The sequence below is a fragment of the Halichoeres trimaculatus genome, unplaced genomic scaffold, assembly GCF_033239565.1.
Source record: "Halichoeres trimaculatus isolate MK-OKI-2021-1 unplaced genomic scaffold, fHalTri1.1 fHalTri1_scaffold_6, whole genome shotgun sequence".
Lineage (NCBI taxonomy): Eukaryota > Metazoa > Chordata > Actinopteri > Labriformes > Labridae > Halichoeres > Halichoeres trimaculatus.
Window position 1 is genome coordinate 4959920 of NW_027437184.1, and position 24352 is coordinate 4984271.

General features: G+C 40.6%; 1 protein-coding gene across 1 annotated transcript in view; it reads right to left on the reverse strand.

Moving 5' to 3' along the window:
- stk10 (serine/threonine kinase 10) overlaps nt 1-24352 on the reverse strand; it is a 91045-nt gene that overhangs the window by 60230 nt on the left and 6463 nt on the right. The window contains exon 2 of the mRNA XM_074672595.1: nt 6102-6266. Coding sequence (XP_074528696.1) covers nt 6102-6266 — 165 coding nt within the window. The remainder of the gene's footprint in view (nt 1-6101; nt 6267-24352) is intronic.

The window sequence follows — 24352 nt, forward strand, 5'->3', positions numbered from 1 at the left end:
GCAAAACGAAAAAATATTCTGTAAATTGTATTATGATTATTAATGTTCCATGTGTGTAGTATACACATGCCAAGTTTGGAGTTGGTGTGACAAAAGCCCTAGGACTAGTTCGTTCAAATGCGTAGGCTACAAATCGTCAAAATCCCATGTTTACGTGCTAATAGCGAAGTTCGTGTTGAGAATTCACGATAGTCATAAGAGACTTTTTTGTTCATGTGGGCATGCTTGTTATACCCACCAAATTTCAAGGCTGTAGCTGAAAGCAGACCAAGGGGCTGCAGTTTTAAGCCCCTAGGGGGCGCAAGGGGGGATGGATTTTTGCAGAGACAGTGGAATCATAAATTTTTCGCCGAGTTTGAATTTTGTGGCTAGGTCATTTCGCCTTTTTTTCAAGCCAAAGGCACGCAAAATGGCATTGTAGTGGCAGAAACAAAGAAGAAGAAGAAGAAATATAGCTGCATGCAGCAATGACGGGCCCTCGCCCCGCTGAAAATGGTCCGTATTGGGGTAATTCCCAAGCGGGCTAAGTGCAGCAAAATGTGCCTCAAGCAAGAGCTTTGTGTATGGATGAGGTTGTCGCCCCGCAAGCAAGCATACATGGTACATTGAAAGCATAGTTGATATGATTAGTGTCCAATAGGGGGAGCTGCATTATTTCTGTGATGCATGTCAACAGCAGTCAGGAGTGGGAGTGACTTCATGTGTGTAAAATTTGGAGCAAACGTTAAAATGAATGTAATAATATGATCAAGCATTTCCAGTGGGTGGCGCTATTGCAGTAGCAGAGATTTGAGGTTATAGAAGAGTTGGGGGATGGACTTTCATGGTGTGTGTGAAGTTTGGAAGAAATTAGACCTTAAATGACTGAGTTAGTACTACTTCCTGCTGTGTTTTGACATTAGCGAGGTGAAGCTAGTGCCATAGACACACCCTTGACCTTGAGGACATGAGCTGATTTGTAATGCTTTATGAAGGCGTGCCAGACATTTGCAAGTTAAATGAAAAAGAAAATGGCAAAAAATGAAGAGGTTATAAATCAGAGAGTAAAAGACATGAGTTCCTGTTAACAGAAAGGGGCGCTGTAGTGTTAGATGAAAAGAAGTATATGGATGTGTTGGAGATGGGAGAGTTAACATGTGTGTGCATTTTGGGCCTGATCCAACATTGTACAAGAGAGCTATTAAGATTTTCATGAAGTAGCAAAATGGTGAACTTTGGCGGCCATTTGTGGCCACGCCATACAAGATGATAAGAATTGTATTGTAAGTGTTCATCTTCAATGTGTGTAGTTTCCACAAGCCAAGTTTGGAGTTCATCTAAGTCCAAACCTGGGAGTAGTTCATTGAAATACATAGCCTATAAACGTAATTTTGGCAATTTCAGGCCATTGCCATCAGGAGGCGTTGTAATTTCTGGGGGGACTAGTGACATGGCTGTGTCCGAGGCTTAACACTGAACATGTGTGTTAATTTTGGTGCAGATTGGACAAAGTTGAAAAATGCCGAACTTTGAGCCCGTGTCCTGGCAAAACGAAAAAATATTCTGTAAATTGTATTATGATTATTAATGTTCAATGTGTGTAGTATACACATGGCAAGTTTGGAGTTGCTGTGACAAAAGCCCTAGGACTAGTTCGTTCAAATGCGTAGGCTACAAATCGTCAAAATCCCAAGTTTGCGTGCTAATAGCGAAGTTCGTGTTGAGAATTCACGATAGTCATAAGAGACTTTTTTGTTCATCTAGGCATGCTTGTTATACCCCCCAAATTTCAGGGCTGTAGCTTAAAGCAGACCAAGGGGCTGCAGTTTTAAGCCCCTAGGGGGCGCGAGGGGGGATGAATTTTTGCAGAGACAGTGGAATCATAAATTTTTCGCCGAGTTTGAATTTTGTGGCTAGGTCATTTCACCTTTTTTTCAAGCCAAAGCCACGCAAAATGGCATTGTTTTGGCGGAAACAAAGAAGAATAAGAATAAGAAGAATAAATATAGCTGCATGCAGCAATGACGGGCCCTCGCCCCGCGGAAAATGGTCCGTATTGGGGTAATTCCCAAGCGGGCTAAGTGCAGCAAAATGTGCCTCAAGCAAGAGCTCTGTGTATGGATGAGGTTGTTCCCCCGCAAGCAAGCATACATAGTACATTGAAAGCATAGTTGATATGATTAGTGTACCATAGGGGGAGCAGCATTATCACTGTAATTCATGTCAACAGCTGTCAGGAGTGGGAGTGACTTCATGTGTGTAAAATTTGGAGCAAACGTTAAAATTAATGAAATAATATTATCAAGCATTTCCAGTGGGTGGCGCTATTGCAGTAGCAGAGATTTGAGGTTATAGAAGAGTTGGGGGATGGACTTTCATGGTGTGTGTGAAGTTTGGAAGAAATTAGACCTTAAATGACTGAGTTAGTACTACTTCCTGCTGTGTTTTGACATTAGCGAGGTGAAGCTAGTGGCATAGACACAGCATTGACCTTCAGGACATGAGCTGATTTGTAATGCTTTATGAAGGCGTGCCAGACATTTGCAAGTTAAATGAAAAAGAAAATGGCAGAAAATGAAGAGGCTATAAATCAGAGAGTAAAAGACATTACTTCCTGTTAACAGTAAGGGGCGCTGTACTGTTAGATGAAAAGAAGTATATGGATGTGTTGGAGATGGGAGAGTTAACATGTGTGTGCATTTTGGGCCTGATCCAACATTGTACAAGAGAGCTATTAAGATTTTCATGAAGTAGCAAAATGGTGAACTTTGGCGGCCATTTGTGGCCGAGCCATACAAGATGATAACAATTGTATTGTAAGTGTTCATCTTCAATGTGTGTAGTTTCCACAAGCCAAGTTTGGAGTTCATCTTAGTCAAAACCTGGGAGTAGTTCATTGAAATACATAGCCTATAAAAGTAATTTTGGCAATTTCAGGCCATTGCCATCAGGAGGCGTTGTAATTTCTGGGAGGAAAAGGGACATGGCTGTGTCCAGGGCTTAACACTGAACATGTGTGTAAATTTTGGTGCAGATTAGACAAAGTTGAAAAATGCCGAACTTTGAGCCCGTGTCCTAGCCAAACGGAAAAATATTCTGTAAATTGTATTATGATTATTAATGTTCAATGTGTGTAGTATACACATGGCAAGTTTGGAGTCGGTGTGACAAAAGCCCTAGGACTAGTTCGTTCAAATGCGTAGGCTACAAATCGTGAAAATCCCATGTTTACGTGCTAATACCGAAGTTCGTGTTGAGAATTGACCATTGTCATAAGAGACTTTTTTGTTCATGTGGGCATGCTTGTTATACCCACCAAATTTCAAGGCTGTAGCTGAAAGCAGACCAAGGGGCTGCAGTTTTAAGCCCCTAGGGGGCGCGAGGGGTGATGGATTTTTGCAGAGACAGTGGAATCATAAATTTTTCGCCGAGTTTGAATTTTGTGGCTAGGTCATTTCGCCTTTTTTTCAAGGCAAAGCCACGCAAAATGGCATTGTATAGGCAGAAACAAAGAAGAAGAAGAATAATAATCCTAACGATTACAAGAGGGCTTCGCCCCCCGATTCTCGGGGGCTCGGGCCCTAATAAGAATAAGAAGAATAATAATAATCCTAACGGTTACAAGAGGGCTTCGCCCCCCGATTCTCGGGGGCTCGGGCCCTAAATATAGCTGCATGCAGCAATGACGGGCCCTCGCCCCGCGGGAAATGGTCCGTTTTGGGGTAATTCCCAAGCGGGCTAAGTGCAGCAAAATGTGCCTCAAGCAAGAGCTCTGTGTATGGATGAGGTTGTTCCCCCGCAAGCAAGCATGCATGGTACATTGAAAGCATAGTTGATATGATTAGTGTACCATAGGGGGAGCAGCATTATCACTGTAATTCATGTCAACAGCAGTCAGGAGTGGGAGTGACTTCATGTGTGTAAAATTTGGAGCAAACGTTAAAATGAATGTAATAATATGATCAAGCATTTCCAGTGGGTGGCGCTATTGCAGTAGCAGAGATTTGAGGTTATAAAAGAGTTGGGGGATGGACTTTCATGGTGTGTGTGAAGTTTGGAAGAAATTAGACCTTAAATGACTGAGTTAGTACTACTTCCTGCTGTGTTTTGACATTAGCGAGGTGAAGCTAGTGCCATAGACACACCCTTGACCTTGAGGACATGAGCTGATTTGTAATGCTTTATGAAGGCGTGACAGACATTTGCAAGTTAAATGAAAAAGAAAATGGCAAAAAATGAAGAGGCTATGAATGAGAGAGTAAAAGACATGAGTTCCTGTTAACAGTAAGGGGCGCTGTAGTGTTAGATGAAAAGAAGTATATGGATGTGTTGGAGATGGGAGAGTTAACATGTGTGTGCATTTTGGGCCTGATCCAACATTGTACAAGAGAGGTATTAAGATTTTCATGAAGTAGCAAAATGGTGAACTTTGGCGGCCATTTGTGGCCGAGCCATACAAGATGATAAGAATTGTATTGTAAGTGTTCATCTTCAATGTGTGTAGTTTCCACAAGGCAAGTTTGGAGTTCATCTTAGTCCAAACCTGGGAGTAGTTCATTGAAATACATAGCCTATAAACGTAATTTTGGCAATTTCAGGCCATTGCCATCAGGAGGCGTTGTAATTTCTGGGAGGAATAGGGACATGGCTGTGTCCAGGGCTTAACACTGAACATGTGTCTTGATTTTGGTGCAGATTGGACAAAGTTGAAAAATGCCGAACTTTGAGCCACTGTCCTAGCCAAACGGAAAAAAATTCTGTAAATTTAGCTATGATTATTAATGTTCAATGTGTGTAGTATACACATGCCAAGTTTGGAGTTGCTGTGACAAAAGCCCTAGGACTAGTTCGTTCAAATGCGTAGGCTACAAATCGTGAAAATCCCATGTTTACGTGCTAATAGCGAAGTTCGTGTTGAGAATTCACGATAGTCATAAGAGACTTTTTTGTTCATGTGGGCATGCTTGTTATACCCACCAAATTTCAAGGCTGTAGCTCAAAGCAGACCAAGGGGCTGCAGTTTTAAGCCCCTAGGGGGCGCAAGGGGGGATGAATTTTTGCAGAGACAGTGGAATCATAAATTTTTCGCCGAGTTTGAATTTTGTGGCTAGGTCATTTCGCCTTTTTTTCAAGCCAAAGGCACGCAAAATGGCATTGTATTGGCAGAAACAAAGAAGAAGAAGAAGAAGAAGAAGAAGAAGAAGAAGAAGAATAATCCTAACAGTTACAATAGGGCTTCGCCCCCCGATTCTCGGGGGCTCGGGCCCTAATAAAGTTCTATTCTATACCATATCAAAAAATTAAAGATTCAAACAACCAAAATCTACTTTCATGTCTACAGGACAGTGAAGGGGGTTAAAAGCACAGGCACAGCTATCTTTAGTCTCATCCCTGCTGTAATTCCTCAGAAATGTAAGGTTGTGACACAGCATGAGGTCACTATTATTTTCCTTGGCCAGACAAACTTGGAGATTACAGAGGAGTTTACACTTGACCCAGTGAGGGAAAATAGCTCGAGAGCAAAAAGGCGCTGAACTGAAACCGATCCTCGGTCTCGCAGCAACATCAGCGTGAGGATTGGCTCATTTCTGGTGCATTATGTCATCCCTGGAGGCTTTGTGTAATCCCAATTTTAGCAATCCTGCTCTTTATCTTTATTTTCTAACACAGCCTTCATATGTGGAAGATGAGATACTGTTGCAGTGAAATAACAAGGCAGACGCAGATGGAAGCAAAACATCCCGTGGGCCTGCCAACACACAGGGTTAGGAGCTGTGTTTTTACTCCTCCCTGCTGTATGTTCAAGTTAGTGTTGCAAAGAAAACTTGGTGCAGAGAGGAACTCCTTAACTTAGAGAAAACACATCCTACGAGTGGGGGAATGGTGCAGACAGGAGAAAATGTGTTTTTGTACATTCAGCGTTCCCATGCAGTCCGTTCAAAGACAATCAATTAGCTTGTTTGTCTTCTTATTGTTTCGGTTTTATCTAAGTGCTTAAGTGTACAGAGAGTGACATGACTGATGTGTTTCAGGCGGACTTGTTTACTCGTTTCTGCAGAATTGACAAGTCTGTGGTTCACACCCAGAGTTTGTTGCTTTAACCAGATGTCTGTGGTACCTACCCACAGTTTGTTGTCATGGTAGAAAGCATCAAGCAGCTTCACAATGTAGCGGTGGTCACATTTAGCCAGGATGTCAATCTCCACCATGTAGTCCTCCAGCTCTTCTTCACATTTTGTCTCGATCTGTTTGGCGGCGGCGAGGACTCCTGTCTCCTTGTTTCTGGCCTGAAAAACAGAGAAGATGAATGTTAGAGGCTGATTTATTCATCCACTCCCTTTATGTCGAGGATTTTCACATCTAAAGTAAGTCTTCAGTGTAGGCAGAGCTTCACTTCCTCAGAGTATTTTTAAAACCACAGGAAACAAAACAGTGTGAGAGATAAAAGATGAGTCTGTGTGACGTAAACAAGGTGTAAAAAAATGTTGATAATAAAGTATATTTGAAATCTAACACCAAAAATGCAGCGTCTGTCACTCTGCCATCTAAACTGTAACTAAAGGGAATCCAGTATAGCAATTAAAATGTTGACTAACTAACATTTAGATTCAAAACAGGAAACTCCACACCCTCCCTGAGCGACTGGAGGGAAGAAGAAACCACAAAAACCTACCAGTATCAGACCAGCCCGACAAGGACACACACATAGACTCGGGATTCCTAGAAATCCTGAGTAATACAGGAAACTGAATGCAAACATGGCTGCATTGTTCTGTGAGTCACTCTGGGTGTTTTGATGCTCTCCAGAACAAGACGAGTGAAGGACAGCGGAGAAAAACACAACATGTTCTCTTCTTTGTGCTCCAGACTGGATGTTGTGCATGCTGACGGATGGGGCTTTGTGGGTAAATGTGACGTAAATGTTCGCCTGCAGGCGAAACTGTGACTGACTGGTTCTGGATGAGCTGTGACTGAAAACAGAGTCAGAAACAGAAACAATCCAGGATGCTACGAAACCATGGTTCGTTAGATGAAGAAGCTAGGGCGACATTAGTTTTGTGAAAATGACCAAAGGCGTCTTACTAACATATTTATTAACCCTGACAGTAAAGTATGAATTCTTTATTTGATATATCTCAGGGTTCCTACAGCTCAAGGCAAGTTAAATTTAAGACTTTTTAAGACTCTTTTAATGACGTTGGAAATCAAATTTAAAAACAAGTCGACAACGAACCACAATTGAAACAAACAAAACTAACAAACAAAAACACCGCATGAATTACCTGGGTTAGAGGCAATTTTGACCCAATCTTTATTTTACATACAATGTCACTTTTTACCTTTTTTTAACCCCATTTTTTACAACTTTATGCCTATTTTGCCCCCATCCACTGTCACAACCATTTTTGAAATTTTTACATGATTTTTGAAATTTAATTTCAAATGTTATTCTCAATTTTGCTGCCATAATCAATTTCCCTAAGCCACTTTTGGATTTTTTTGCCAATTTTTCCTCATTTTTTCTCTCTACAGGCAACCTAGGTAGAACCAAGACATGCGTCTGTTTTAAAAGCTTCTGGTGCAACCACATCACCGTTTTGTAAGTTCTGCTACTGTGATTACACAATGTTGCCACGAGAGTAAATCAGGAAATTATTTAGAAAAATAGATAAATGTTACTTAATATTTTTTTTTACTTAAAACTAATATAAATCTTACCAATGTGTTCAAATTTTTAAGACTTCTGAAATTTGGATTTAAGACTTTTTAATGCCATTTCAGGCCTTATTTTTAGAATTATGAATTCAATGCCTTTTAAGACTTTTCAAGGATCCGTGGGAACCCTGTATCTGTCAAAAAATCCGTCATTAAGTGTGGCAAACATACACTCACCTGCCACTTTATTAGGCACACCTGTCCGACTGCTTGTTACCGCAAGTTTCTAATCAGCCAATCACATGACAGCAACTCAGAGCATTTAGGCATGTAGACATGGTCAAGACGATCTGCTGCTGCTCAAAGCGAGCATCAGAATGGGGAATAAAGGTGATTTAAGGGACTCTGAACGTGGCATGGTTGTTGGTCTGGGTATTTCAGAAACTGCTGATCTACTGGGATTTTAACCCACAACCATCTCTAGGGTTTACAGAGAATGGTCCCAAAAAGAGAAAATATCCAGTGAGCAGCAGTTCTGTGGGACAAAATGCCTTGTTGATGCCAGAGGTCAGAGGAGAATGGACAGACTGGTTGGAGCTGATAGAAAGGCAACAGTAACTCAAATAACCACTGGTTACAACCGAGGTCTGCAGAAGAGCATCTCTGAACACACAACACGTCCAACCTTGAGGCAGATGGGCTACAGCAGCAGAAGACCACACCGGGTGACCCTCCTGTCAGCTAAGAACAGGAAACTGAGGCTACAATTCACACAGCAACACCAAAACTGGACAATAGAAGATTGGAAAAACGTTGCCTGGTCTGATGAGTCTGGATTTCTGCTCCACATTCAGATGGTAGGGTCAGAATTTGGAGGAAACAACATGAAAGCATGGATCCATCCTGCCTTGTATCAACGGTTCAGGCTGCTGCTGCTGGTGTAATGGTGTGGGGGATATTTTCTTGGCTCACTTTGGGCCCCTTAGTACCAACTGAGCATGGTTTAAAGTCCACAGCCTACCTGAGTATTGTTGCTGACCATGTCCATCCCTTTATGAGCACAGTGTACCCATCTTCTGACGGCTACTTCCAGCAGGATAACGCTCCATGTCATAAAGCTGGAATCATCTCAGACTGCTTTCTTCAACATGACAAAGAGTTCCCTGTACTCAAATGTCCTCCACAGTCCCCAGATCTCAATCCAATAGAGCTCCTTTGGGATGTGGTGGAACGGGAGATTCTCATCATGGATGTTCAGCCGACAAATCTGCAGCAACTGTGTGATGCTATCATGTCAATATGGAGCAAACTCTCTGAGGAATGTTTCCAGTACCTTGTTGAATCTATGCCACCAAGGATTAAGGCAGTTCTGAAGGCTAAAAGGTCCAACCTGGTACTAGCAAGATGTGCTTAACAAAGTGTCCTGTGAGTGTATATGTGCCTCAGCTGTAAGTTTTCTTGAATTTCTGCAGAATGTACAAAGTGTTAGCTATGCACACTCAAAATATAGTTTGGTAAGATATTGCTTTGTTTTTTATGCGCTTGACAGAAAGGGTAGATGTACACTTGACTCACAACATGATTAATTCTAGTCCCTTAATAAATATGTGTTAGATGAAAATGGACCTCAGGCCTGAGTTTGGACATGCCTACTTTACACTGTCCCTCTGTGAATACAGTAAAAATAGATAAATAAATAAATAAAAGAGGTTGATAATTATCAAAGGTAATACTACTGAGAGTGAAAATCAACACAAGAATGAGAAAACTTGTCTGGGCAAAGATCTCTCATAATGAGGAGTGGAGGAGACACCACTCTGTGCCCACATCCACCCACTGACCTGCAGGAACACAGCAAACTAAACAGCCTGGTGGGGTTTGATGCCTCCACGCTTTATAAGGTCTGTGGGAAAACATCTGAGTAAACAGAACAAGCAAAGTCCCCAACTCGTCCCAGAGAAGAAGAACTGCTCCCCACCACTACCACCAACAGAGCGACTCCCAGTGTGAGTCAACAGGACGTCTCCTCCTACCATCAAACCATCAGTCAGTGGGTTAACAAGCCTCGACAGTCAACACAGAGACGCCAGACACTTTCACTTCCATGCTAACACTCTCAGGTTTCTGCTAGTCACTCTGCTCCTGCACCAACACCACCAGCCTCCACTCACCCACTGTGTGGGGTCTAACAAGGAAGTGGCAGCTACTCAAAGCTGACTTAGTTCATTTTTTTTTTGCTGTCACTTGTCAAAAAAAACCTTCAAATAATTTTGATTTTTTTTTGTTTAACAATTTAAATCGTGGTTTTTTTTGGTAAAATATTGTTGTTTTTTTAATTATTTTATTTCAAATTTAAGTCCTTTCTTTGTTTATAAGCTGGGTTGGATAAAAGTTGAGATGTCAGATCCCCTGAATAAATCCTGAAAACTAACTCTGTGTGATGTGCATTTTTTTGGAAACTATGGCTCCTGATATAGTCTGTACACATCATCATCATTTAACTTCTTCGCATAGTCTGGTGTTAAAAAAAAAACAAACTAAAAATCCCCAAAATTTTTTATATTGAATAAATGCAATTTAAATCGGATCAGCACTCAAAAAAAACCCAACATAAATGGATCGAATTGGGAGGAAAGCATATCGTCCCAGCCTTACTTTATATATAAAACTCCAGGAGAGAGACTTTCCAAAACAACGCATGTAGCATCTTCAGAAAGTTGGAGGACAAAAAACACAAAATATAACTACAGCTAAATTCTTGTTACTCTATTTTGTCCACAACTGTCCCTCCTTACTTGAAAGTAACTAAAAAAAAAAACCCACAGAAACACAATATGAGACAGACATGTCCTACTGCACTGTACTGCTGTACACAGCTAGCATGGCATCATTAGCTAAATGTAGCAGAAGCTACTTGCGCAGGTCATACTCTAAAAATGAATCAGCCACCAAATTAGTAAGTTTAAAGCTCCACACTTATCACAACATTCAAATAAAACATAAATAAAAAGGGTCAGATTAAAAAAAAATAGTTCGGGAGCCTGGTATGTTATGCTAGTAGCTTTTATTTAGCTAGGCAGCTACTAGCGTGATGGTGAGAAGTGTAGCAGGCTAAAGGGGGCTGCCAAACATAACTTTTTAAGTCATGGGTAAAGTCAGGTTTTATGTTAAAAACACAATGAAGGCCAAAAAAATATTAAATGCAAGACACTTGGTGAAAACTGCAGCTAGCTAACATTGAGGCAAGCTGCATCTCAAGCTGCACCTTGTGTGTATCATGCTAAAAAAAAAAAACACTCTTTTCAAATTCCAACCTAACAAACCCCTTAGCTTTTTTATACAAAACCAACAGCTTGATGGCTCATTTATCTTAAGTATGGCAGGAGAATTGTAACGTTAAATGGTGTTGGTGGTGTACTAAGATGAAAGCTAGTCCACATAAATGTCAACAAATCCAAAGCGGCCACTTTATTCGTCCACTACAGATTGAAATTGAAACGTTAAGCCTTAACTTTTAGCAGATAAAGTGTGATAAATGTGTATAAATGCGTTCCTGTTTTCTAGTCTTACCGTTTTTAAACTGGCAGCTCCTTGACCCAGCTCCACAAGGACACTCACACACTCAAACACACTCACACACGCACCTTTACGTCTTCACAGGAACACGGCTGAGGAATGTGCCCCCGGCCTTCAGATGGTTTTTGATTTGTTAAACTGAAGGAACTCAAGTGTTTACTGTATATAAAGTGCATTTTTGTGTGTGGAGTGGAATGCGTTGTAGTTTGCAAACATGCACGTATGTTTATGTGTGCACCTTAACAACTGTATACACTCTACAGAGAGGAAATTACACCGAGACGCCTCATTGTGTCTCACATGGGAGCTCTGACTGCAAGTTAGCGTGACATCAAAGCAGAAGTGTGTGTGGATGTTGGGGAGATGTTTGTCGGTGCAAACCGAAAGAAGGAAACAGTTCAAGGAGTAGACGTCATCCCTTTTTTTTTAACATAAACGAGTGGCTGCTTCTTCCAGAAAATCCAAACCCCTTTCTAACCCAGACCTTACTCAAGTGAAGTCATTTTTAAAGTTTCTAGTTTTCTCTATTAACTATTACTACATGACAGGTCTTCCTAGCTTGGATGGAAACAGGGCGTTTCATAATAAAAGTCTTGTCAAATTAACACCCTTAGGGTCAGTTATGAGTTATTGTAGGTCACAGAGGCTCATGGAGGAAATATGGCTCACAAAGGAGTCTTCAAAATGAAAACACACCTCCTGCTGATCTGCAAACAGAGCAGGTTGGTTGATCGATGGGTTACGAGTTTAAAGGAGACAAAACGTCCCACATATTTTATGTAAAAATAACAACACTAGTTTTAAAGGACAGCAAGGGTGGATAAGACAAACAGGACACCTATGGAGTAAAGCACAGAAACGCCCTGTGACATACAGGAAGTAACCATATATATAATATAACAGTTAAAGCCACTATCAGGATTTCTACAGGGTTATGAGACAGACAGGATTTTATTATCAGCGCCAATATTACAGGTCACAATTTATATCTAAATGTTACTTCTTAGTGTCCCGATCGAGTAGAGAGAAGAGAGATCTGTGTTTTTCTCTGCCTAAAACGATTTCTGTGATTAATTTTGTAGTGATGGTGGACACTGGAGCCTAACTGTCACACAGAAAAAGAACAGAAGAGCAGAAGAAAGATAAAAAGGAGAGTGATAGAGCACGAGCTAAAGGCTAAAAGGGCTAATCTGTTTGTGCTAATGTTGACTCCAACCCACAGTCAGCAGTTATTCTGCAGTGGTCTGTTCAAACTTGAGAGTCTATCAATAAAATGAAGAGTGAGGTTACGTTAGCTCTTATTGGTAGATGACTGGCAGGACATAACCAGGATTCACTAACATTACACATTACAGACACGTGTCACAGCACCGGGCTGCCAGCTATGCTAAATGTAAACAGCTACTAAACTACTTACAAACTGACAGTGTTTACTTGTTGTTATGTTAGCTTACAGATACGTCAGAGCACCGGGCTGCTGATAGCACTACATATAATCAGCTACTACAATGTTTGCTTGCTGACATGTTACAAACCGTAGCGCTACATAACTGTACTGATAAATACCTTACCTTGGCGCATTGTATCCAATCTCCTTTTAATTCCAAAACAAATACAAAATGTGTGTGAGGCTCCAGGCCAGACTCCAAACAAAACCCGCTCATTGCATATTTGATGCCTAAAACCATTTTGAAGGGGTAGGTGTCCAACCAACATGCTAAAGAAACTTCCTTTCCATGTTTTTCAGAGGAAATATTCATATACCTCTGTTAAAAGAAAGCAGGATAAGATTTTCCATCTTTTTTCTCAAGGAAACAAACAACTTATGAATGTACAGGACTTTGTCCATAGGGGGCACCAAAATCAGCACAATCAAAAAGAAACCCTGACGTTTGACTCTCTTAGAGCACAAACAGCTACTTTTGGATTTGTGTTGGTTGGGTTCCCATGACGACTTATGATCCATTTTCAAGATATTTTTTGTTGTGCTAAAGAATTTGCTGAAAAGACTTGACCAGGACTGTAAAAGCTGTACGGCATTGGCAGCGAAGATTAGGGATGGGTACCAAATCAGGTACTTTTACAGGTATCGACCAAATTCTGTCGAAAGTACCGGGTATCGATTCATGTAAAATCAAAAGGTGCCATGTTTAGGTACCTAAATGCATTCTTGTGACTGTGAGGGAGTGGAAGAGTAGGTTATTTTCCATGCTGGATATGAACACAGCATTGCAAGGTTATATATTGCAGGATGAATATGTCAAATTGAAAAGAATCTATACTTTATTATTAAACAAACTGATATATTTGACCACATAAACACAAAACAGTACCGAAAATTGGTACCCTTGAGTACCGACACTGATTGCCAGGTGCCGGGCATCGGTACCGTATCGTTTTGTGAATCAAATCCACACAATTAACTCTGCTGCTAATCCCAAAAATGCATGTTGTTTATAAATATAGCACCATTGAAAAGGTAAATAAAACTTTCTAGCAGTAAAAAATTAACATCCTGGATTCTAGGCATGGTTTCTTAGGGGCCACTGACAAAACAACAGTTTTAGGGTGAATCACAAAAGCCTTGTTGCGTTTTTTAGCCAACCTACAACGCAAACTTTTAAAAATGGCCCCCAGAGTAGGAATTTTCTGAGACACTGCCGACACCGTTGCCGTGTAAACAGTAAGCTGGCGTTTTCAGTGAGAAGGCTGACGCCCGCGCAAGCGCATAGGACAGTCCAACAGTACCATTGAATCTGCTGACTGTCTTTGTACAAAATGTGCGTCTGTTGCTCCACTTCTGCTCTTGGTTTTTACCAATACACTAGACGATCAGCTCAACTCTACTTCGGTGGAGATCTCCCAAAAGCTGCTTCTGGACAAGACAGTTATAGCGCCACCTAAAGGCCTGGCATGCTTACTACAGTCCCTCTGTGTTTCTGTGTAAACGGAGAATTTTTTTTACTGCGTTTTTAGATGAAACGTTGTTGTGTAAACAGGGCCTTATTTTGTGTCATGTTTCATATTTTTGCAGCTCTTAGGAAAATCTTCCTACAGTATCACATGTTCACCTTCCTGCCTCCAGTTTTCCTGTTTCAGATTCTTTCACTGCAGCACGTGTACAACAAACCTCTCCCCCTCCTGCCTCATTCATCCTCCATCAGTCACACTGTCCATCTTTTGTCTCCCTCACCAAATTTGTTCTTCATCCCCTCTCTTTCTGTTCATCACCCCCCATCTGTCCTGTATATTTACCCATCTGCTTTCAGTAACAGTCCGTCTGCAGGACATAATCCATGACCGACAAGCCCAGCGCCAGGTCTGCTCAGAGAAAGCAGATGTTATTGAACCATGTGTTGGTACACAAACACACTGAGTGTACCTCCAGACTGGGTAAACAGAGAGTGTGTGAGGGAGAGGAGACGCTCCCTGCTCCGTGTGTGGGTATCATTTACTGCTCAAACACCACGGCTTTTCAAAGTCAATCGAGCCGGTAATTACGGGGTTTAATTCTGTTTCTGTGTCGGCTTAGATGAATACAGCGCGTGCATGCTTTGAGATAAAATGAGCAACACTTGATCCATGTGTGAATTACCCAGAAACAGCTAACTTTCCCTGGGGTCAATCACCTCCAGGTTGGACGAACTAACCACATGCTGACGTGTGTGTTCAGCTCGTGTGTTGTGTTACAGTCCCCACAAACACACACCTCCCTTTAGGGGAATGTGTATGTGTAAGACCTTTGCCCCACCATAAACCTCCAAACCTCTCCTCCTCCTCCGTGGGCTCTCCCCGTGTGTCTGTGAGCAGGAATGTGGTCCTCAGCTCCTGCAGGACGACTGCAGCTCATAAAACGCTCAGCTCTGACAGCAGACGCCGCTCATTCAGGGGGACAAGGTGCACAGGGGAGGCGCGCTATGAAGACGTTAGACAAAGTAAGTGACAAAAGTCAGGTTTTAGGGCTGTGCGGGGAGGGTGTAACTTCCTTGGGGGATGGGGAAATATGACCCCTTCGGCTCTTACAGTTCCAGTTTGAAAAAATCTGCCCAGCCATCAGAAAATGTGACAACTGAATGTAAGTATTCTGTCATCACACTGCCCCACATTAAAAAAACATTGTTAGTTTATTTGCCCTGAATTTTGCCTTTAAGGGTACAAAGGCCTCAAGTTCTTGGTGGTTGGAGGTTGTTGGTGCTGCATGAAAGTTGTACCTCAGTTCCTGGATAGTTTTGGTTAATAATAAAGAGTTTGGCTTTTTTTTTTTTCCAGAAAAGATTCATTTTTGTCTGAATTGAGAATGAAGAATTTTGAATATTAAAGGGGAATAGATTCATAGTTTGAGAGCAGATTTGACTGTTTATTGAAGCTCCTGTGGGAAAAAATGATTTGGGGGGTTTTGGATGTCATTCTTTTTTCAGCAAAGGGTCTCATCCTGTTTCATTTTATAATGATAATAAGATCATAAAATAAACTTAATTGTCCCCGAAGGGAAATTTGTCATGGACATAAGTTCAGTGCTCTCACAGTCAATCAATTAATCATTCATACATACGTTCAAACCAATTTACAAAACATGCCTGTTGTAAAATAAATAACTGAATGTCCATAATTACAAAACATTAGCAATGCAGTGTTACATTAACGTAGATTGTTTTTTTTAAGTAAAGTTATGAGGGAGAAGAGTTTGAAGCAGTCAGTCAAGAATCTTTGCCTTTAAGGTCTGGACCACACAAATGTGGATTTATTCCTAAACACACATTTTTCTGTCCAGTTGGGCCTCTCAACCACACAAACGTCACTGTAGCAACGGTTACAAACAACATGTACGATGCCTGACATTTCCTGCGTTATTTCTGTGTTCTTTGCTCTTTTTGCGCTCATTACAGCTCTACAGATGACTGTGATGCTTTTCTATTTGTTTTTTCCACCATCTCCTTGCTCCGTCGACTGCTTCTTCTTCCTGTTTTTGACTGCACATGCTCATAACGTTCTTCTTCTATGGTTTTCAAATTCTACTAATCTGCCACCTAAAGGCCAGGCATGGCATTGCAGGCTTCAGAGGCGATCGTTTTCAGTTTTGCCTCTTCGTACGGACAGAGGTATTTCTGTGGTGTGGACAGAGATTTTTTTTTAAACGAGGACAAAGATATCCGGTCAAAAAATAATATATTTATAAATGTGGTCTAGGCCTAAATCTGTAAACAAAAGCTGCTTTGATAGTATTCTGTAAATTGTGTCAACACCTACCCACCACAGCAGTTTCAAACATTGAAAACAACCAAAGTGAAACACCACAGTTTTTACAATCTACCTAAACCAGTTGATCACATCCTTAGTCATTTTTTTTTCTATGGAGGCTTCATCTCTCCATATTAGGGACACTTGGGTCAAAGGCCCTGGAATAGACATCTCAGATGATCTAAGGGGTAAAAGACTGAATGGGATAAAACCTTATTCAATCGATGCAAGGCTGCAATTAATTCAGTTTAAAGTCTCTCACCTACGGCACCCCTCTAAGATCAAATTTAACAGAAAGCCTGGCTGAATGACGTGGTTTCTTGCTTATACTTAGAGGAGATTCGATGCACTCTGTCCAACTCTGATTAACTGATAAACCAACTGATTAACTATGCAATTTTTTGTTCTACTGTGTACTTTCAATAGTGTATAAGTGGTGTTATCAGTATTACACATCCTCGCTCCATGTTCTTAAGAGAAGGTCTTCTCTTCTTGGAATCAACATTACAGACTTTGCACTTGGACTTTCAATCTAATCTTGGACTTAAGGACTGTATAATCACCCCTTACAAATATTGTTTCTAGACTAGCATAATTTTTGACATTTTTATCGTTGTACTGTGTTTAGAAGTGTGCATAATTTTTTGTTTGTTTGTTCTATTTTGTTTTTCCTTTCCGTGTCTTGTTTGACTTGTATTTTTAAATGAAAAATTGTAAATTAAATTATAAACAATAAAACAACCATATAGAAATATTAAATTTTGAGGTTGATAGTTTTTGTCTATTTTGTGGGTCAAAAAGGGGCATGAGTATTAATTTCAAAGTCTGTTTTATCACCGGCTGACAACTCCTCACAGGAGCTTTAAAGGAAACTTTCCTCTTCATGTCAAACCTTCGTCTCCACCACCAAAGCGCCAGTAAATTAGAGACAGGCATGCAGTTTTACAGCTACAGCTAGGTCTGTTCATTTTTCATGTTTTTAAGCCTCAGATTGTTTAACATGAAACAGTTTTATGGTTTAAACAGAACGTTAGTCTGCAGACCATATCATGAAAAAGTACGACGCGAGAAGCTCCAAAGCTGAGCAAAGCAGAGCAGAGCGGAGGTTAAACATGGGTGTGATCATATTTTTACAGCAACGTGAGGTTTTCTCCTGACCAACCTACAAAACCATTCTGCAAAGAGAAAACAGAGTGGTGCCGTTGTTAGAGAGGAGATTTAAGAAAACTTTATCAAACATTCAATCACTTTGGCTGCAGTGTGTCGGTGTTAATCATCTTCAAATATGCGGATGGTCCCATCCACATATGAACAAAAGAGAAACTTAAAGTTATTCCTCTTTACGAACCAGAAAGGCAAACAAGTCCACAGCAACAAGACTGTCGATACTGTTTCATCATTTTAATGCCTGAAACTGCTGTGAGCAGGTAGGCGTCAAGTAGGTGTGTTACTTTATCTGTACACGCGGGTGGATTTGTTTTGCAGCGAGATGATGATGATGAAATCCACTTTGACATTTAAACAAGATAAAAACAGAAAACCATAAAGGACAGTCAGAACTGGTGCACTATTAAACAGTAAAACTTGATTAAAAAGCACTCAAGCTCCTCCAAACATGATTAGAATGAGAGGGAACATCATTTAAAAGATACATCTATAAAAATAAATAAAAGCTACAATAGAAAAGTGAAATCTACAGAAATAAAAAAAAGATGAAAGCCACGATAAGACCAGATGAATAATGCTAACAAATAGGAATGTGCAAATATCCGGACATCTTGTTTAAGTGAGTGGTAGCAGCAGGGTTGAAACTGTGGAGGGAAGAAGCTGAAACTCGTTGTTCAAAGGGTGGGAGTTCCTGTCTAAAACTGAGGTAGATATCAGCTGTACCTGTGTGGTGACCAGGGATGCTCAGCTGACTGCACCATCTAAATATTTCCTTCAGAGAATTAGTTATCGGACCATGACACCAAAGAAAGGACAAACCAGACTTGGTTAAAACACGATAAAACAAGGTCTCAATTAGAGATGAATACCTTTCACATCTGAAATGATACAGTGCCGACACCCGGTACCTGGCAATGCTGTGTTCATGTCCAACATGGAAAATCTCCTACTCTTCCACTCCCTCACAGTCACAAGGATGCGTTTAGGTACCTAAACATGGTACCTTTTGATTTGACATGAATCGATACTCGGTACTTTTGACAGAATTCAGTTGGTACCAATTAAAGTACCAAAGTTTGGTATCCATCCCTAGTCACAATGGCTCAATCAGTGTGAAAAAGTTTTCTTCTTCTTCTTTCTCTTTTAACGTCAGGGCTGCTAACTGTTTTTGCTCACTGCCTCACGATAGGCCTCAAAGTTTAATTTGTTGTCACTGATTAAACAAGATGATTGACTGAGCCCTAAAGAAGCAACCATTCTGTACTTTTTCCTGGGATACAACCTTTTCACTTCTGATACAATACCAACATCGCAACCTTCAGTATTGACTGATACCAATATCAATACAATACAATACCATCACAAATCATGCCTATTTTTATTACTTGTCGTTTGGGGTTTGGGTATTTTTCACATTTGAAACGATCCAGTACTGATGCCCAGTACCTGACATTTGGTATCAGTATTCATCGGTACCGATTTTTTTGGTACTTTTTTGCGTTTATGTGGTAATAAACATGAATTTGTCTGATGATAAAATCCCACAGTTTTTTAATTCAACATATTTATTTCTCAGTATACAAACTTGCAATGCTGTGTTCATGTCCAGTCTGGAAAAGTGCCTACTCTTTCACTCCCACACAGTCACAAAGATGTGTTTAGGAACCTAAACATGGTACCTTTTGATTATACGTGAATCGGTACTCGGTACTACAGACAGAATTCGGTTAGTACCTAAAATACCTAATTTGGTACCCATCCCTAGGCTCCCAAGGCAAGTATTTTCACCCCAACTCAATGATGAGGACGGTTGAATTAAACTTCCCTGGTTCTGTACTAGAGATAGACTGACACGCATTTTTCAGGGCCAAACTGATTCTGATTATTCGTAGTCAAGGAAGCCGATATCTGATACTTGAAGCTGATTTTAATTTGCAGTCAAAGAGAAAATATAGGTGTCAAAATTCTGAATAATACAAACTCCAACACTTAACTTCATTCAAATGCCTTTAAGCATGAGTTTGTTAAACAGCTCCCAGGCTCAGTAGCATGTTTTATAAAGTTAAATGAAAACTTAAAAAAATAAAAGCTTAAGTTTTCTACAGCGAATAAAGTTTTCCAAAATTTCAATGTAACTGCAATAACTGTGATAACTGCACTGCTGATTGGCTGTTTCCCAAGCCATGGCTCTGCTTTTAACCAATCAGATGGTACTGTGGGTGGGACAGTGATGCCAATATGCTTCAAAATGCCAAATATCGGCCCACCACGGAAAACGTTTACATGAGAAGTTCTGCACTCAGCTGCAACCTCTTTTTTGGATTTCAACAACAAAAAAAACCTTCCCTTTACCTTAGCACACGCTGCTGTGGAGTCTGAAGTGGACTGTTTATAACAGACTGTTTATATGAGTGTTTTTTGATGCAGGCCTATGTAATCTGACACAATCCAGGACTTGTTTTTTCACTGATTTGGAATTGTCCAAAGGGGGCGCCAAAATCTACACAAACAGACAGTTTCTTTCAGGAAACAAATAAATAGCTAATTGCAAGATTTGATTTAAAAAGTATAAGGTAAAGCAAGCTTCTGTTGTTTTTAGACAGCACAGTAGATAGTAGTGAGAAACTGGGTATAGAGAAATGACACACAACCATTAGCCAAATTTTAACCCCTTGCTGTTCGCTACATGGGGCTCATGATTAGCTGCTGAGCTAAACCATCAACCCTTTATTTCCTTTTTTGAAAGAATCTGTCATTAGCAGCCCTCTTTCTCTCACACACAGCATGCCACTGGCCATGAAGCACAAACAAGAGCAAACTTCAAACACCAAGACCCAGAGATGAGTCACTTCAGGATGTGAAAGTCTTGATCAACATTGCAAAACGTCCAACAATCAAAACCTTGAAGTGAACAAAGCCAGAAGCAGAAAGGAGGTCAGAGAGGCAGGAAATCAAGACAGGCCACTGGGAGCGATAAAAGACACACTTTCGCTTCTCTCTGCAGCCAGACGTGCTCATTCAAGGCCGTGTTCAACGTTTCAAAGAGTGAATACCACAACAGAGAGGAGACACACTTCCTGTGTACAGCTTGCAAAATGCAACAAAAGTGTTCACACGGTTAGAGCCTGCAAAATCAAAAACCAAGAGTGAGCAGGTGGAGAAACAAGGCAGATGACTTATTTTTACTTTATGGGGGAAATGATTTGTTATGTAATTTGAGATGATTCTTGAGTTTTCTTTGAGAACATCAAAAATGTAAAAAAAGCAGTAATTGTGATGAGGGCTACATCCTGTCAGAGACATGTTTTCCAAGAGGAACTGTCCTTCTCTAGTGTTGTATCTTTACATTGATGGGGACTCCCAGCATGCTCAGGCCACGCCCACCGTGTCACAGCTCCTATCAGTCACTGTCAGCCCAGCTGCTCCCAGAGATTACACCCAGAGGAGCTTCAGACCGCCTCCGTGAAGTCACGTCTCAGTGGCACTGCCATGTTTCTAATGTCAGCTTTCCACTAAACCTTGTGGTTTTCCGTTGCTGAAAGGATGTCGAGACCTTTGGCCCCCGCCTCCTCCTCTGCCTCCTCCTCCTCCTCTCGCTGCTGACACTGAGGGTGTTTTATCTCTCTCTTAATCATGTTCAGAGTGATTTTTCCATAAGCCTGTCACTCCTTCTACCATCTGTCACTGCTTCAACATAATAAGGTTTTCTCAACAACATCTGGCCAGGCAGGAAATATCTTCACACGTCCCTCGATGTGATCCAAACTTTGGGGCCTTATCCTCAGCAGACAGCTTGAGGTTAACCCCGTGTTAGACAGGAAGTTCACTACTGCTCATGAGTAACTGTATGACTTGCAACAGGCTTTACCTGTGTCTCAAGAAGGAGAATTAGCTATGAGAGCTATAGGATTCAGAAACGAGGAAGACTGCAGAGAAGTATAAGCACATTAGCATATCCCTACTTTTATGCTACCTGTTGTATTGAGAGTTACCTTGTAGACGCTATTTCAGCATCTATCATAACTATTCAGCTTAACAGAGCAAGCACCACCAAGGGTTAGTCCTCCCGGAGGGTTAGCTTCCACAGCGCCCCCCGTCTGGGAGTCAAGTCAATTTTATTTTCTTTATAGCACCAGATCACAGCATAAATAATTTCATATTTCTTCTCTTAGAGATCAGACCTATACAGTTTTTTTTGTTGAACAAACTAAACAGCCTTTTGTTTATCTTTAGGGATGGGCAAGTACCAGTAGGGATGGGTACCTTTCACATTTGAAACGATACGGTACCAATTCCGGGTACCTGGCAATTGGTATCAGTACTCAACGGTACCAATTTTCGGTACTTTTGTGTGCGTAGATGGAAAAAATATCAATTTGTTTAATAACAAAATGCAAGTTCTTTTTTATTTAACATATTTATTCTTCATATATAATCCTGTAATGCTGTGTTCATATCCAGTATGGATAATCACCTACTCTTCCACTCCCTTACAGTCACAAGGATGCATTCAGGTACCTAAACATGGCACTTTTTGATTTCACGTGAATCGGTACCCAGTACTTTTGACTGAATCCGATCGGTACCTATAAAAGTACCTAATTCGGTACCCATCCCTAAGTACCTAAGTACCTTCCTGGAGGTATATAAGATCAGTTTCATATGTAAGGATGGGCCGATCACAAATCCCTCAAAATTAAGGAAATTGGCATCGATCAATCGGTGCATGTCTAATTTTTTACATGATGATACAAACATTCATTTTAACACATCAGCTGTAAGATTTCTTGAATTTCTGCAAGGTGTACAAAGCTTTAGATATGCATGGTCGAAATGTAGTTTGGTAAGACATAGCTTTGTTTTTTGTGCACTTGACAGAAAGCATAGATGTGCACATCACCGATCACTAACACTGATCCCCCAAAATTAAAGAAATCTGCATCAATCGATTGGTGCATGTCAATCCCTGTTTTTCTTATTTACATGTCAGGATGTCATTTCCATCTCTACATGGTTGTGGGTTTCCAACTCTGATGTGTTCATAGAAACATAAATAGTGCACGCACACAGAAAGGTGAGCACACTCTGTATAGTGGAAAGAAAGTCAGGAAAAATAATGTCACAACCACCACAAAAAAGTGCTCCCAGGGCAGCTCTACGAATATGGAAACACTTGCTCTTAAGCGAGTAGCACATCATCACAATGCCCAGCTTCTTGTTTTTCTGCTTGGGATAAAAAATGTCTCAAGCACTTCTTGAAATCTCAACATTCTTGCTGTTATTAATACAAATAGAAATTTATAGAAATTCACCAAACCATACTGCACCATGAGATGGCAACTTTTACCTGTGCTTGTTTACATCAGGGTAGTAGAGCTTTACAGCATTATCGCAGTTGCCACCAACCGTAGCTGAAACCGCAGCTGACAACTGGGTGCTGCATCTTGGACATATATTGGCATTTCAGGCCAAGAATGATAAAGGTTTTATAACTAATTCAACCAACTAGTGAAATAGAAGCAGTGCTGCCAAAACCGTGACGTTTAAAGGGTTTATTCCAAAACATGCGATTGAATCTGTAGTTGACTTTGTATAAATCATGTTTTCATATGTCTCATTAATAATCTAAAGGATCCAAGTTAAGGGAAACACAACAGCCACGGTCTGTGTCTTTACATTATAAACATGTAGCGGTTAGCTGCTCGGGTGTTCCAGCCCACAATGGGAATTTGACGGAGCGTGACATCACAGGCTGCGCGTGTCTATGGAAACGCTTCAGCAGTTGCAGCAGCAGCAGCAGCAGGGCGATGTGCTCAGCAGCACGTGGCTCATCAATTAGTGAGAGGAACCGTGCTACTCCTCTGTTTCACACTTCAGCTGCACACACACCTTCACGTGCACTGTGCACAAACACACAGACACACTCCCCTCAACAATTGCAAGCATGTGTATACAGAGCTGGTCAAAACAAAGACAACATCCTGCAACACGATGAGGTGACAAGAAGTGACGGACTGTCCTGCCAGGAGCAGAAAGACGGATCAGAGAAAGTGAAGAGGATCGGGTGAAACAGAAGACCAGGCGATCAAAAACTGAAATTTAAAGCTTCAGAAAAAGTGATTATACTTCAAATCCCAGACACTTTCACTTTGAGCCTAACTCAGAGAAAGTAAAGAGCAGTTAGATCCTGGTTTTTCTATATTTTTCTAATTAAATTCATGGACCAAACTAATCCCTAAAATTCCTACATAACTGCAAGAAATTCATTAATCTTATCTTCTCCTTAGCTTCTGTATTTCCATCTTGTTATCAAACAGACTCAAAATAAAACTTAATGCTTCTATATTACCTTTTAAAAAAAAACAGATGACCAGGATAAGACTTTTTTATTTTTACGGTGTTTTTTTTTTTTTTTGACACATGTAACCACCGCAGCAGGGAGGGTGTCAGAGCTGCAGAAAAAACTTTTTTACTTTTTACACAGGAAAAACTCACAGTGCATACTATGTCTCACTGTTAAAAGAAAGCAGAGTGATATTTTTAGTGAAAAACAAAAAGAAAAAACTTTTTTTTAATGGACGGCACTAAAACTGAGGCAAGCCAAACGTCTTGTACAGGAGCTTTAAACAATTTTTCCTCTTTAATGTAGTCATTTAGGGATTTATTTCTCCATTATAAATTGTTGTTGTTATCATTATAAAACTTTTTAAAGCTGCTCTCTTGGTTATGTCAACTT